At 35.4% G+C, this 15,963-nt stretch overlaps 1 protein-coding gene across 5 annotated transcripts in view; it reads left to right on the top strand.

The window, feature by feature from the left end:
* LOC115874979 (protocadherin-like wing polarity protein stan) overlaps window positions 1–15,963 on the top strand; it is a 273,618-nt gene that overhangs the window by 220,242 nt on the left and 37,413 nt on the right. For all 5 annotated transcript variants that reach the window (XM_030890292.1, XM_030890290.1, XM_030890294.1 and 2 more), the window contains 4 exons: window positions 6,187–12,558; window positions 12,612–12,811; window positions 12,869–13,265; window positions 14,764–15,532. In XM_030890292.1, the coding sequence (XP_030746152.1) occupies window positions 6,249–12,558; window positions 12,612–12,811; window positions 12,869–13,265; window positions 14,764–15,532 (7,676 nt within the window). In that variant the 5' untranslated portion in view covers window positions 6,187–6,248. The remainder of the gene's footprint in view (window positions 1–6,186; window positions 12,559–12,611; window positions 12,812–12,868; window positions 13,266–14,763; window positions 15,533–15,963) is intronic.

Here is a 15,963-nt window from a genome sequence, read left to right on the forward strand (position 1 = left end):
GAGAAACTTTGTTCAGCAGGTAAAATACCATACCATAATGTGGTATACTGATGCTTCCAAAACGAAAGCAGGGGCAGGGATAGGACTATTTGAGCTGAAAACTAATTATTTCGAACCAATGGGTACCTATACCCCAGCATCCTTCACGCTATCGAAAGATGCCTACAACTAATCTTAAATAGGAACTATCGGAAACAAAAAATATCCATCTTATCCGAGTAAGATGGTTCTACTACTCAGTAACCATCAATTCGAAGTCGGTCAAAGATTGTCTAGAGAAGCTGAACAAATTAGGTAAAGAAAATAAAGCCTTCTTACTCTCAGTACCAGCCCATCAAGGGATAGAAGGTAATGAAAAAACAAGCGATCTAGCTAGAAAATGAGCGAAAACTCCAGTTGAGCTGAAACAGAACCGTTTAAAGCGGAAAACCAACTTAAAGCGGAACTCTTCAATTGGTGCAAAATGACACTCTCCTCAATGAATGAGCAGGATTACGGGAGGTCGTTGCAGCTACCCTTAGTAGATTAAAGCTAAGAAACAACAGCGAATGTATATTCTGTAAGAAAAATGGGGAAACACCAGATCACCTAATCGGTGAGTGCGCCGAGACGACAACCATTCGTGCTATAAACTTTGGTACGACTTATATCGGAGATGGAGAACTAACCTCTGTAAAACCGTCTCAGATTGTAGCAGTACGAACTTGTTTTCATATTTTATTATGAAGAATCACCCACTATTTTTGTTTCAAACACTGTTATTGTACAATAAATTTTATTATTGAAGTACATATTTACCTACTACGTTAAGAAAGTATAGTTAAAGTGTATAACAATGTTACATTTATCTGTTATCTGGTGTACAGGGTGGGTCAAATTGGACGCTTTTAAAGGGAAACGCCCTTTTCTATAGGAGATAGACGAAAACTAATAGTCTTGAGCTCATTTTTTATCGATGGTCAAAACCGCACATAGATATATGTTACCTGTTGTTATAAAATCTGTTATAACATCACTGTAACTTTTTGTTATAGAAAATTTTGTACTTTTATGAAAACATTTCCAAAGCACCTTTTTACGTAGTTTAATGGTTTAAGTATAATTTTTTTCAAATTAAAGAATTATGAAGAGAAAATTTTATTTTTTATTTGGGACATCCCGTATATTTTTAATTAATTATTTTATTATTACTTAATGTTTTGCTCGATTCCTCTTCGAGATATACCGCGTGCGTCTCAAAAGTGGCTCACCCCTACAACTTTTTTATTTTTTTCAGTTAAAAAAACGAGATTTGGTATGTTAGTATATGACATAAATTAGGATTGATTGACGTATTCAATTGTTTTTGGTCACTTCCTGTTTCACCGGAAACGACTACAACTTTTGATTTTTAAATGGCACCCTCGGTATTTTTTTACTTTATTCGATAGAAAATGACATTCTGAATAGAATGACTTATCATATGTCAACTTTTGACATTCTCGCTTAAAACAAAATTGAACTTTAAAATTCAATCTAGAGTGCCATGGTTATGTTAAAACCACTAATTCTTAATCAAGGAGCCTTGGAAAAATAGATTTGAATGTCTAATATTTTTAGTGTCTTGTCCTGGCCAGTTGGAAAATGCTCAAATCGTATTTTTAATCATATCTCAATTTTTTCAATAACTGGGGAACTAGGGTGGCTCATTACCATATTTGGAAAAAGCATTTTTTTACGAATAATTTGGTACCACACACTTGGTATTTCGAGTCAAATTTTCGTTACGAACCGCAAGTTGTAATTTCAAATAAACCATATGCGAAAATGTCAAAAGTTGACATGATATGTCATTCTATTCAGAGTGTTATTTCCTATCGAATAAAGTAAAAAAGTACCGAGGGTACCATTTAAAAATCAAAAGTTGTAGTCATTTCCGGTGATACAGGAAGTATTGAAACAATTAAATAAGTCAATCAATCCTAATTTATGTCATATACTAACATACCAAATCTCGTTTTTTTAACTGTAAAAATAAAAAAGTTATAGAAGTGAGCCACTTTTGAGACGCACCCGGTAGAGTGTGTAAAAATTCGCCCACTTTGAATAAGTAGGCTGTGAACGGCGCCAGCTGTAATGCCAAACAATTCTAGCTGTGAGCAGCAATTAAAAGGAAAATAATATTTGCAGTGAGAGATGCAAAATTTGATAACAATTTAAATTATATTTAACAACATCGACCCATTTAAACTATATCTAATAACAATAAAAATTAATAGCAAACCAAGACATGGAATTTTGGTACAGTTCGATATGTCGACCGTCCTCTGTTATGGACAGACGGGACGATTTTTGAACATTTGTCGTGGAATTCATTAACTCATTGGGGATGAAAGATGCTCTCGCATAACCGCTAAGTACTTGTAATTCTTGTCTAGATTATACGGGCAGTTTAAAAATAAGAACCTTTATTCTTCCGCAAAGATAAAATTCCATAGGCACTAAATCCGGCGGCCTCGATGGCCAACGGCTGAGATCTTGGTTAGCTATTCAATTATTCTCGAAATTGGCTGCAAAAAATTGCTGATAACTTCAGCGTTCTGAGGCGATGCCTTGTCTTGCTGGGAAAATATGTTTTAGAGTTCCATTAGGGGCGGATCATCAATAAGGGGTCCAAAGCCTACTAGTTAAAAGTGACGAACTTTTAAAAATGCTGTATTTCAAAGACAAAGACAAGACATTAATAAAATAAAATGTGCTATATTTTTGGAAAGGTAATTTTAAGTTCTTTTCATTTAATTAAAAATATACAGGGTGTCCCAAATAAAAAAAATTCTGTTGATGCCTCTTAAATTATTAAATTTAAAGACAAATATATTTAAACCATTAAATTCTACGTAAAAAAGTCCTTTGGAAATGTTCTCATAAAGATACAAAATTTTACCATAGCAAAAAAGTTAACAGCGATTTGTTAAAAATGCACATTTTTGAAAAACACCCCGTAACTCATAAACGGTAACAGATACCACTGTGCGGTTTTCACCACATGTTTTTCATAAAAATTGAGCTCCAGATACCGATATTAGTTTTTGTCTATCTCCTTTAGAAAAGGGTGTTTTGCTTTAAAAACGTTCAGTTTGACCCACCCCGTACATGCATTTTAGCGGTTGCTAAAACAAAGCTAAAACTGGCCAATTTCGCTGCACCTGGACTGTACAACCGGCATGCAAAACTGGTTTAAACGTTTCAGCAAAAATGTATAACAAACACGTTTTATAGAGACATCATTCGCTTAGATATTTTTAACTCGGGAATATTTATATCTTTATCCGCTCTAATACATTGAATTAATTTCACTTTCAGATATAGGTCTTTACAGACATTTAATATAAGTGTCAACGGTGTTTTATTTTAATATATACTAGCATGCGAAGTTATTTTTTCCTTGAACGTATTTCTTGTATTAACGGCATATGCAAATTTATTTATAGGGTCGTTGGCCCACAGATAAAGACATAAAGATTATTAAAGGTGTAAAATTGTCAGGAATGTAGAAACAGCTAAGATTGCAACAGTTTTGATGTCTTTTATTAAAAAACACGATTCTTTACGACTTTTGGAAAATTTATACATCTACATCATAATTTTCTTAAGCGGCCCTCACACGATCAATAATATTGCCAATATTTTTTATTGTCAATGTTTTATCAATATTTGAAAGGTGGCCTGACACGGTCAATACATATATCAATATTAAGTTTTGTGCAGATATTAAGTGTGAATTATACACTATATCAAAAAATAAAAGATAATAAAAGCGTGTATTGCCATCATTTTGGCATTTGTAAGTGAGAAAAAATCGAGAAAAAAATTTATAAAAAGGCGTTGGATAAAAAAAATAGATATCAAAAAGAAAAAGGTTTGGTCAACTAAATCTTCTAGAGTACGTTAATAAACAGGAGGCTGATGATTGCGATCCAAAACTGGTGAAAACAACGACGGCGATGTTCCGTCTTTCGCCATGGGTACCAATAAACTAGTTAATTCTTGTCAATCATGCGACCTAATGATCAATATATTGTCAATACGACTAGCTCCGCCTTTAATATTGTCGAGTATTTTCAGGGTCCCGAAAATCCATCAATATATTGAAAGTACTTCAATATGTACGCTCAAACGCTCAATAATATTGTCAATAATCCAAAATATTGACAATATTATTGATCGTGTGAGGGCCGCTTTACTGTTGCGGATACCGTGAGTCCATAACTTAAAACACACGAAATAACACTTGAACTTGAAACGAATTTATTACACGACTATCATTACAATGAACTACTTAAATATGAAAATTTATATTAAACCGGATGTGTCTCAAAAGTGGCTCACCCCTATAACTTTTTTTTTCAGATAAAAAACGAGATTTACTTTCTTTAGGTTAGGTTTAGTTGACATAAATTAGGATTGATTGACGTATTCAATGGTTTTTGGTCACTGTCGGGTCTCGGTAATATTTTACTTTATTCGATAGAAAATGACACTCTGATTATTATGACATGTCATATGTCAACTTTTGACATTTTTGCAATTGGATTACTGGAAATTGTCCGAATTGACGATTTGACTCGAAATACCAAGTGTGTGGTACCAATTAGTACCAAATTATTCGTAAAAAAATGATTTTTCCAAATATGCTAATGAGCCAACTTTGTTCCATTTGAAAAAATTGAGATATGATCAAAATATGATTTGGGCATCTTTTAACCGGCCAGGACAAGCCACAAAAAACATCAGACTATCAAATCTATTTTTTCACGACTCCTTGATTAAAAATTAGTGTTTTTAAAACAGCCATGGCACTCTAGATTGAAATTTTTATCAATAATAACGACTGATAACACCATAACAACTAACTAACCATAATTCTTACTAGAGTTGCCAACCTAGTTTTGGGCGTGAAATTTAAATAATTCTTAGAGATATAGCATTCTATTCAAAATGTCATTTTCTATTGAATACCTAAAGTATACAAATACTGAGGGTGCCATTTAAAAATCGAAAGTTGTAGTAATTTCCGGTGAAACAGAAAGTGACCAAAAACAGCCGAATAAGTCAATCAATCCTAATTTATATCAATATCGTATATATTTTTTATATCAATTATATCGTATATACGTTAATACCTTTGAATAAGAAGACTAAGGAAGAAGCATATCAAAAATCTTGTTCTATACCGTTGTACATTTTAATTCCGATTTTTTCCAACTAACGTTATGTTAACGATATTTAGATGAAGATTGGTGTCTGGGAGTTTTTTGACAAGGGAAATTTGATTTCGATGCCAATATGACTCCTACTTGTAGGGGGCGCCACTTGCATATGTTTTAACTGGTCTGAGGAGTAATAACTTTTCGTCCATATCCGTTTAAAACTACTGAGAAAAATTTGCATTTTCGTAGTTTTTTACGAAAAAAAGGTCTCTTGATAAAAATCTCAACGAGTAATGGTTCTCGAGATATTTGGAATCGAAATTATCAATGCATGTCATCATTGACAAAAATTGAACATGTTAACAAGATAGTACGGTTATTAGCCTGAAATAAATTAATTTTAAATGCATTTTTGCCAAAGGTTCAACAAAAATTCATCATATTTTTTTCCAGAAAACAATACGATGAATTTTGAATATGATCTGAATACATTTTGAACCACCCTGTATATCGCTTCCATCCCTTTCGTTCTATTTATTAATATTTTCTATTTTCTTTCGTTCTATTTATTCTATTCGTTCTATTTCTAACGCTGTTTGGATCATATTATATCAACTGATTTAAAATCGGTTGATATGATCCAAACGCCATTTAAAGGTGCAATTTCCTAGCCACGTCTGGTGTCCGCAGCCTGCCGCGCACTAATTCATTTCCCTATAACGCGATACGCGATACATTACTTTTCATTGATATACAAGTTTAGCCACGTACGTTCAAAAAACGAACCAGCGTGCGGCGAGACGTGGACGCCAGACGTCGCTAGGAAATCGCAACTTAAGTGAGGCGTGCGCAACGTCCAAGTGTACTTAATCCAAGTACACTTGTACCCGTGCTTGTACCGTGTCAGCCGGGCTTTAATGCCCCAATGCATTTATAAAAATTTTTATTAAATATAGAAACAATTACAGATAATAATTTCCGTTTCTCTTTGTTTCAGATATGACTGCATTAACACAGAACCCCAACGACAAACCTAGAACATGTTTGGTTCAATAAAAGATGACAAACATCTGCACTCTCATGGTGGAGATCAATCTCATAAGGAAGTTGTATGCATTTTTTCTATTATTTCTATACCTCAACAACTCGAGCGCGTATCTTCTCTTGGTTGACGAAGGCTTACAATCCGGAGATGTCATATTCAACGCGTCCGTCTATCGTTTGGGATCGGACAGACTGTACGAAATCAACTATAAAAGATCGGCCCCCTTTGTACAATCACTTCTTCGAATTGATTCGAAAAATGGTCAAGTATCGCTTGTGGAACCTCTTCGATGCAACGGACTGTATTATCCCACATTATTCACAGTCCACATAGATTCAACATCAAATAGAATAAGAGATATAGATTATTATAGTTTACCTCTAAGGATATTTATCACTGGCAAAGACTGTACTGACGATGCTCAAGAAGATTTCGATTATTTAAACGAACTTAGTAATAGGGAAAGGCGAAGTAGTCGGTCAGACTTTTGGAACCCTTTTGCGCATGTCCATCCTTCGATCAAAGAAAAAGTCAACGAAGCTAAACAATGGGTGTCGGAAACTTACGCATCGTTTGCCATTCCTACTGCCGGCAGGTGGCAGAAAATATGCCTGAGACAATCTCAATTTATTAACTCCATAACCAACTTTCTTCCGCTCACTGTCTTAGAACATTGTACAGTAGATTTTCATTATGTTAGCGATGAGAGATTTAAGATAGAGCGTAGTCAGGGAGATTTGGTGGCAAGTAAAGATGTGTGTATCGTCGAACCCATGTGGAAAGTTTCTATTTTATTTTCCACCATATGTAAAGATGTTAACTTATTAAATTCCGAACACAGATTGAAGATTGTTTATCATCATCAACAATTCAACGATACCGATATAGCTAAAAGAGTGAGACGTGAATTAAGAAATCAGTCTCCATTTTTCGAACAACATTTATATGTGGCAAGTGTATTAGAAGAATGCGAACCGCCTGTGGTGGTGACTAGTGTAAAGGCAAGAGACCCCGAGAATAGTCCTATAAGCTATTCAATGACTAGTTTATTGGACTCCCGTACCCAAGCTATGTTTGACATTGACCAAAAAACGGGAGTTGTTAGCACAAAAGTTCAGCTAGATCGAGAACTTGTAGATGTTCACTATTTCCGAGTAACAGCTTTGGATGATAGTTTTCCACCTAGATCTGGAACTACCATGCTTCAAATCAACGTATTAGATGCTAACGATCATTCTCCGGTATTTGAAATGACGGAATATGATGCTAGCGTGCGAGAAAGCGTCAGTGTGGGTACCACTGTAATAACCCTAAAAGCCACCGATCAAGATATAGGCAAAAATGCGGAAGTTGAGTATTTTATCAAAAATATTAATGGAGGTGGTACCTCAAGCGAAGAGGAAGACAATCAGGCGTTCAAAATTGATCCAAAAACCGGGGTGATAACAACAAGAAGTTTACTAGACCGGGAAACCACAGAGGTATATACCATACTTGTTGAAGCATCAGACTTGGCCAGTCCACAAACATCGAGAAGATCTTCCACTGCGACAGTAGTTGTAAACATTCTTGACGACAACGATAATTACCCTCAATTCTCCGAAAGGACATATTCGGTGACACTTAACGAAGACATAAGTTGGGGCGACAATCCGGTTATTGCGAATATTAAAGCCGTAGATGCTGATCAGGGAGTGAATGCCGTAATTCGTTATGCCATTATCAGCGGTAACACTCAGTCTCAATTTGCCATAGATAGTTTAACAGGAGACGTTTCGCTAGTGAAGCCCTTAGATTACGAAACACTAAGAAATTACCGGTTAGTTATTAGAGCACAGGACGGCGGTAGCCCGGCAAGATCTAATACAACACAACTATTAGTAAATGTAAAGGATGTTAATGATAATGCACCCAGATTTTATACATCTTTGTTTCAAGAAAGTGTTCAAGAAAACGTTCCTCTTGGATACAGTATTTTAAAAGTCCAAGCTTACGATGCTGATGAAGGTCTTAATGCAGAAATCAAATACGCAATATCTCCTAGAGATTCCACAGGAGGTAGCACAGAAGATCTACCTTTATCAGTTGATTCGCACTCTGGTTGGATTTATACGACAAGAGAACTAGACAGAGAGGAACAATCAAAGTTTATGTTTCAAATTATTGCTTCTGATCAAGGCGTACCTCCACTTTCGGCCAGCGCCAGTGTAATTATAACAGTACAAGACATTAATGATAATGATCCAGTGTTTGAACCTAAAATATATGAATCCGTAGTTGCTGAAGATGATCCACCAGGTACTCCTGTAGCAACAGTAACCGCATCGGATGCCGACGAAGACAGTAAATTACACTATGAAATTAGCAATGGAAATACTCGAGGACGGTTTGCCATTACTTCTCAAAGTGGCAGAGGAGTCATTACAGTAGCTCAACCCTTAGATTATAAACAAGAAAAAAGATACGTACTAACCGTTACTGCTTCCGATTCTGGAGGAAGAACTGATACTGCAACAGTTTATGTCAATATAACCGATGCTAATAACTTTGCTCCCGTTTTTGAAAACGCTCCATACTCAGCTAGTGTTTATGAAGATGCAGTAATTGGAACTACCGTTTTAGTTGTGAGTGCGACAGATAATGATGTAGGACTTAATGCACAAATTACTTATTCTTTGGGAGAAGACATAGGCGTTGATTCGCCTTTTAACATCAACCCACAAACTGGAGCGATTATCACGACAAAACCATTAGATAGAGAAACAGTTTCGGGTTATCTGTTGACCGTCACTGCCAGAGATGGTGGTAATCCTCCGATGTCGGACACAACTGACGTTGAAATTTCGGTTATAGACGTTAATGATAATTATCCTCAATTTAAACAAGCTGCGTATTCTGGTAGCGTGCCCGAGGATGCCTTGGTAGGAACATCTGTTGTCCAAGTTGCTGCTACAGATGCAGACATAGGTTTGAATGGTAGAATTCGATATACTCTAAGCGAGAAAGACCAAGAGGACGGTTCATTTGTAATTGACCCAGCCAGTGGAGTAATTCGTACAAACAAAGGTCTCGATAGAGAATCTGTAGCGTATTACGAGTTAGAAGCTTACGCTATTGATCGGGGTTCACCAACGTTAAGTAGCTCGGTTCCAGTAACAATTAGAATAGAAGATATAAACGATTCTCCTCCGGCGTTTGAATCTGATAAGATCGTATTATACATTCCTGAAAATAGTCCGATCGGATCTACAGTTGGAGAAATATATGCTAAAGATCCTGATGAAGGTGTAAATGCTATTGTTCAATATTCTATTATAGGAGGTGAAGATTCCCAGAGTTTTTCTTTAATAACTCGACCAGGGTCAGATAAAGCAGAACTTCTAACTATGACCGAATTAGATTATGAATCCCCGAAGAAGAAATACGATATTGTTGTTCGTGCAGCAAGTCCACCATTAAGAAGCGATGCTCATGTAGAAATTGTAGTGACAGATGTGAATGATAATGCACCAGCACTCAAAGATTTTCAGGTCATTTTCAATAACTTCAAAGATTGTTTTCCCACAGGTCCTATTGGCAAAATACCTGCATTTGATGCTGATGTATCAGATAAACTTCATTTCAAGATTCTTTCCGGAAATAACGCAAACTTAATCGCTCTTAATGAATCTACTGGTCAGCTTGTATTATCGCCACAGCTCAATACCAATGTGCCAAAACTAGCATCTATGGAAGTATCAGTAACCGATGGAGTAAATGAAGTGAAAGCGTTAATGCAGTTAAATGTACGATTAATCACAAAGGAAATACTTTTCAATTCTATTACAGTCAGACTAAATCAGATGACAAAGGAAGCTTTCTTGTCACCGCTCTTAGGGTTCTTTGTCGACGCCTTGGCCGCAATAATTCCTTGCCCTAAAGAAAATATATTTTTATTTAGTATTCAGGATGATACCGATGTCAGTTTGAAAATTCTAAATGTTAGTTTTTCTGTACGAAGACCTGACACTCCAAAGGAGGAATTTTACGTCCCTCAGTTCCTCCAAGAACGGGTCTATTTGAATAGAGCAGTTTTAGCAAGACTTTCAACGGTCCAGATTCTTCCTTTTGATGATAACTTATGCGTTCGAGAGCCTTGTTTAAATTATGAAGAGTGTTTGACTGTTTTAAAATTTGGGAACGCCTCTGGATTTATTCATAGCGATACAGTTTTATTTAGGCCTATTTACCCCGTAACAACATTTACTTGCAAATGTCCAGTGGGTTTTACTGGGTTTCGCGAACATTATTTATGTGATACTGAAGTTAACTTATGTTATTCTTCGCCGTGCCAAAACAACGGTACTTGCAAAATTAAAGAAGGCGGATATACTTGCGTTTGCCAAGAAGGTTTTACAGGAGATAATTGTGATGTTAAATTATCAGAGGAAGAATGCTTCAAAAATAATTGTAAAGTTGATTTCAATTGCAATCCCAAACAAGACAAACATGGTAACTTTGTTTGTGAAGACTGTGGCTTTCTTTCTGAAGAGGAGCATTACACGCCAACTTGTCACTTAAAAAGCAGAAGTTTTACTAAAACAGCATTTCTAACGTTTCCAAGTCTTAAACAAAGACACCGTTTACATATCAAGATGAAATTTGCCACACAAACACAAAATGGATTACTTCTTTACAACGGCAGGTATAACGAACAGCATGACTTTATAGCATTGGAAATAGTCAAAGGAAACCTGCAGTTTTCATTTTCATTGGGCAGTTCCAAAACGAAAGTTATCGCGACAATTCCTGGAGGCGTATCAGATGGTAAATGGCATTCTGTGGTCGTAAATTACTACAACAAAACAGCCACTCTTTCTATCGACGATTGTGATACGGCTTTGTCTTTAAAACATGGCAGAGAATTAGGAGGAAAATGGGCATGTGCTAGTTTTGTTGAGCACACACTGGAGGCTCGATGTGCTTCAATAACAGAGACCTGTCATCGATTTCTGGACCTTACTGGTCCTCTACAACTCGGAGGTTTGCCTTCATTTTCCTCCAAATTTCAAATTCAAAATACTCATTTTGATGGTTGTATTTCCGATTTCGAAATTGATTATAAATTAGTCGATTTGAATGCATTTGTCACTGATAATGGCACGACCGTAGGATGTCCGGAAAAGAGACCGTTTTGTAACTCGAATCCTTGCCAAAATGGTGGAATTTGTTCTGAAGGTTGGGCAGTATTCAAATGTAAATGTAGAGAAGGGTTTGGTGGTAGAGATTGTGGCGAGAAAATAGGCTTACCTTGGCATTTTTCTGGAGACGGAACTCTCTCTTTTAATCCTCTTTTAAGACCTATACAATTACCATGGCTAAACGCACTTTCTATAAGAACTTTACAAGAGGACACTTTTATTATGTCTATTCAAGTGGGACAAAATAGTTCAGCTGTAATTTCCCTTCATAAGGGATTCATTACGTATTTGTATAACGGAGAAGCTTTAAATCTCAATTCTATGTTCCTCTCTGATGGCGAATGGCATCATATCGAAATATCATGGATCGGAACAGAAATTAAGTTCTCAATCGACTATGGAGAATTTGAAAAATTTATTCCCTTTTCGGAAAAAGTGCAAGGATTGTTTGTAGGCAAGATCTTAATTGGAGGGCCTGATAATTCCTACAGCAGTTTAAACGCTGGATACAATTACCTTGAAGGTTGCGTACAAGATGTTCGAATAGGAAATCAGCAAACTGCTTTGGTAAGACCTACGGTTAAAGAAAACGTTGAAGAAGGTTGTTACCCTGTAACAGAATGCCAAGCACAATGCCCTGATTCATCACAGTGTACTATTAGTTGGGGCAAATCCCAATGCGAATGTAACAGTGGCCATGTTGGTCCATTGTGTGTTCCAGTTTGCTCAGTAAATCCATGTGAAAATACAGGCTCCTGTAAAGAAAATCTTTTAGATATCCGAGGATATGAATGTATGTGTAACTCAACTGATTATTCGGGAGATTACTGTGAAAATAAACAAGCACAACCATGCCCAGCCAGTTGGTGGGGTTATCCAGTATGCGGACCATGTCATTGCAATGTTGAAGCCGGATATAATCCCGATTGCGATAAAAATACTGGGAAATGTCATTGTAAAGAAAACCATTACCAACCTAAACATTCTACGGAGTGTCTGCCTTGCGATTGTTATTCTATTGGATCCTACAGTGGTCAGTGCGATCACGAAACCGGTAAATGTCGATGTAAGGAAGGTGTTATTGGCCAAAAATGCGATTCTTGTCCAAATTCCTATGCAGAAATTACATTGAAAGGTTGTGAAGGTAAGTAACAATTTGGTATTAAAGAGTATGCGTCCTTATTTCATGTTTTACAGTTATATATGATGGTTGTCCAAGATCTGCGGCGAATAACATTTGGTGGCCCAGAACACTATTTGGCCAAGAAGCAGTGGAAGCATGTCCAAAGGATGCTCATGGAAGGGCGTCCAGAAAGTGTGACAACGATCTTGGTGGATGGCAGGAACCTGATATGTTCAACTGTACTTCTGAAAAATTTGTCGAATTGAGAGAACAGGTAATTTAGATTTTTATACTTTTTTTTCAAATTCTGACGTTGAAATATTAATTTTAGTTGTCTAAAATAGTATCTGGTGAACTTACTCTAAATACATTCGTCGCTATCAAGCTAGCTCACGATTTGAATAAGGCCACCAACGAAACAAAACATTTATATGGAGCTGACGTCCTTGTAACATATGACTTGGTAAAAGAGTTGTTAAAATACGAATCTAGAGTTCATGGCTTAAATTTGACACATAGTCAAGATAAGGATTACATTACTAATATTGTTAACTCTTTAAATGTAGTACTAGTTGAAAAATATAACAATTATTGGAAGAGAATAAAAGAACTAACAGGAGATAATGTAGAAAATATAATCAGCTCAATGGAAAAATATATTGGAATTTTATTGGAGAGCCAGCACGATACTTATACCAGTCCATTCGAAATTGTTACCCCAAATATGGGTAAGGATAATAGTATATTGTTTTATTAGGAGTAAAAATGACACTTTTTGCGGCGAGGCTGTACGTTTTTTGCCTTGTTGGACATACCATTGCGATAAAAAAAAAAGTAGTACAAGAATTAGTACTCCCAGATAGATATCGTCGTCACTATGAAAACATTACAATTATGCCACCTAACTTTTTAGGCGGCGTTACCATGAATTTGGTAATAATTGGTAGGTATGCGTGGCGAAATAAAAGTATAAAAAATTTACCTACCTTTTAAAAATGGGCAATTTTTAATATTTTATTATAGACCAGCAGATTAAATCATACTTTGTTGTACTACTTTTTTTTATCGCAATGGTACAGCCGAGGCACAAAAAGTCATTTTTACTCCGAATAGAACATGCAATTTTTTTTCAAACGCCAAAAATAATTTTTCAAACAATTTCAAACGTTCCAAATAATTTAAAAAGATTCAAAAGTAAAAAAAAATATACAGGGTCCGGCAATAGTGCGTCGGGCATCTGTAGCTCCTATAATTAAAGTTAGGAATTTTGTTTAAGCGCAAACCTAAAGTATGTATTAGGATGTATTTCAGAAAAATACTTTAACCTCTACAGGGTGGCCCAAAAAATGTGAGTGGGTCGGGATTTTTTTAAACAACCTGTATATTATTGAATTTTTGGCTTGGTTTGGTTTGTAACCATATGAAATAATACTGCGTATATCTGCGAAAATATTAAAAATTTTGAAATACTTTAAATACAAAAAATTTTCATTTTTTAACTCTCCATCTAGTAAAAAAATAATATACAGGGTGTTCCATTTAAAAAACAAAGAAAAACTATTTTAAATTTTAAAAAGTTTGTCATAGAATTTTGAACACCCTGTATGGTTTAAGATTAGAATATTTGCAGCAAAATAAGTACATACCCACTACAGTAAATACCTAATATATTTTTGATTTGAGGACATTTCTTGTATGTTTAATAATTTTTTTAAAAAGGCTGAAAAAAGTTTTTTTTTTATTTATTTATTAATATCTTCGAAACTATCCAAACATATTTAATAATATCTTAGGATTATGTAAAGTGATCAAAAAGGAGGTAAAAAATGCAATAATATACAGTGTGTTCCATTTAAAAAAATCATCCCGACCCACTCACACTTTTTTGGGCCACCCTGTAGAGGTTAAAGTATTTTTCTGAAATACATCCTAATACATACTTTAGGTTTGCACTTTTTATTACAGGAGCTACAGATGCCCGACGCACTATTGCCGGACCCTGTATATCGAGAACTATAGTTACGCTCGTTGAATTTGACACTTTATGTTTAATAATATATTTTCGTACTAAGCATAAATTGGCGTAAAAGTGCTTTACTTTTATGCCTAGGCGTTAAAATGACTTTTTTATATTGTCAGTCACGTCGCAAAAATTAATACTTTTGTGACGTTAGAAAAGAATATATATTTTTTGTTTTTTATAACTAACTTATATTTTTGTTTTAGTACTAGGCTTAGATATTGTAACTCCGGAGTCACTCTATGGTTATGAACCAGAATTAACTATTCCAGTCTCTCCTGGAATGCAGTCTTATACAACTGAAAGCGTAGTTCTGCCCGATACATCTCAATTTCTACAAGAAAGCAAAGTTCAAATTCAAGGACCTCTAGTAGGTTTTCCAAAGTACAACAACTACCTCTTAGATAAAACCAAATTCGACCAAAACACCAAGGTGTTCATACCAATGACTTTGCTTGGAATCAAACCGTTAGAACAAGGGGAAATAATTACCAAACACAGTCTACCAGGAGATGGTGCGATTGTTAGTTATATTCAATACAAGCAAGCTGGGAGTCTTTTACCTAAACTATATGACGAATCAGTGGTTAGACGATGGGGTGTTGATATTACAATTGGTTCACCATTGATATCGATTGGTGTGTTAGTACCCGAGTATATTGACGCGATAGAGTCGTCCACACAAAATGACGTGAATTTTGATAACATAAAGTTCTCGGATATTACTCTGCCCGATGAAAAATGGACCAAAAAGGTATTTCCGGACCCGGAAGTCAAAATACACGAAAATGATGCTCATTATTTGCGTGCGAGGATACGTCGGGATAGAGATGTGAGAAGAAAACTTTTGTATAGGAATTTATCAGGAGTTCCATTGAAGGTGCCAGTGAGACTGCAGATTTGGTTAAGTTCCAACAATACAATTTTTAATGAAAGATCTAATCCACAATGCGTTCATTGGTCAACAACCCGAGGGTAAGTGTATTGGAAATGTTTATTAATTATTAATTGATACCACAAAATTCCAAATCATCATGTATTTATCTTCCAAATATTTAAAAATATATAGAGGGTGTCCCAATATTCCGTGGAGATAGAACTACTACGTATTTTTGGAATAAACTTAAGTTCATTGGACACAATTTACCTCTATACAAAAGTGCTTGGTTTGTCCGCTAGAGGGCATAAAACTTAAAAAAACACATTTTTTATGATATTTTAAGAACCGTTATTCCGATTTGAATGAGATTTTGCATGTCTATGTTTTGCTAAGTGCTTTAACATTTGACTTTCTCAAAAAACAAGAAAAAGTACGGGAAGAGTCAAAACTACCCCCACCCCTACATAAATTTTAGTACAAATGGTCCCTCTAGTATTTGCTACATTTTTTGTCTCTTGTAAAAAAA

The sequence above is a fragment of the Sitophilus oryzae genome, unplaced genomic scaffold (assembly GCF_002938485.1).
Source record: "Sitophilus oryzae breed Bouriz unplaced genomic scaffold, Soryzae_2.0 scaffold_130_pilon_pilon, whole genome shotgun sequence".
NCBI lineage: Eukaryota > Metazoa > Arthropoda > Insecta > Coleoptera > Curculionidae > Sitophilus > Sitophilus oryzae.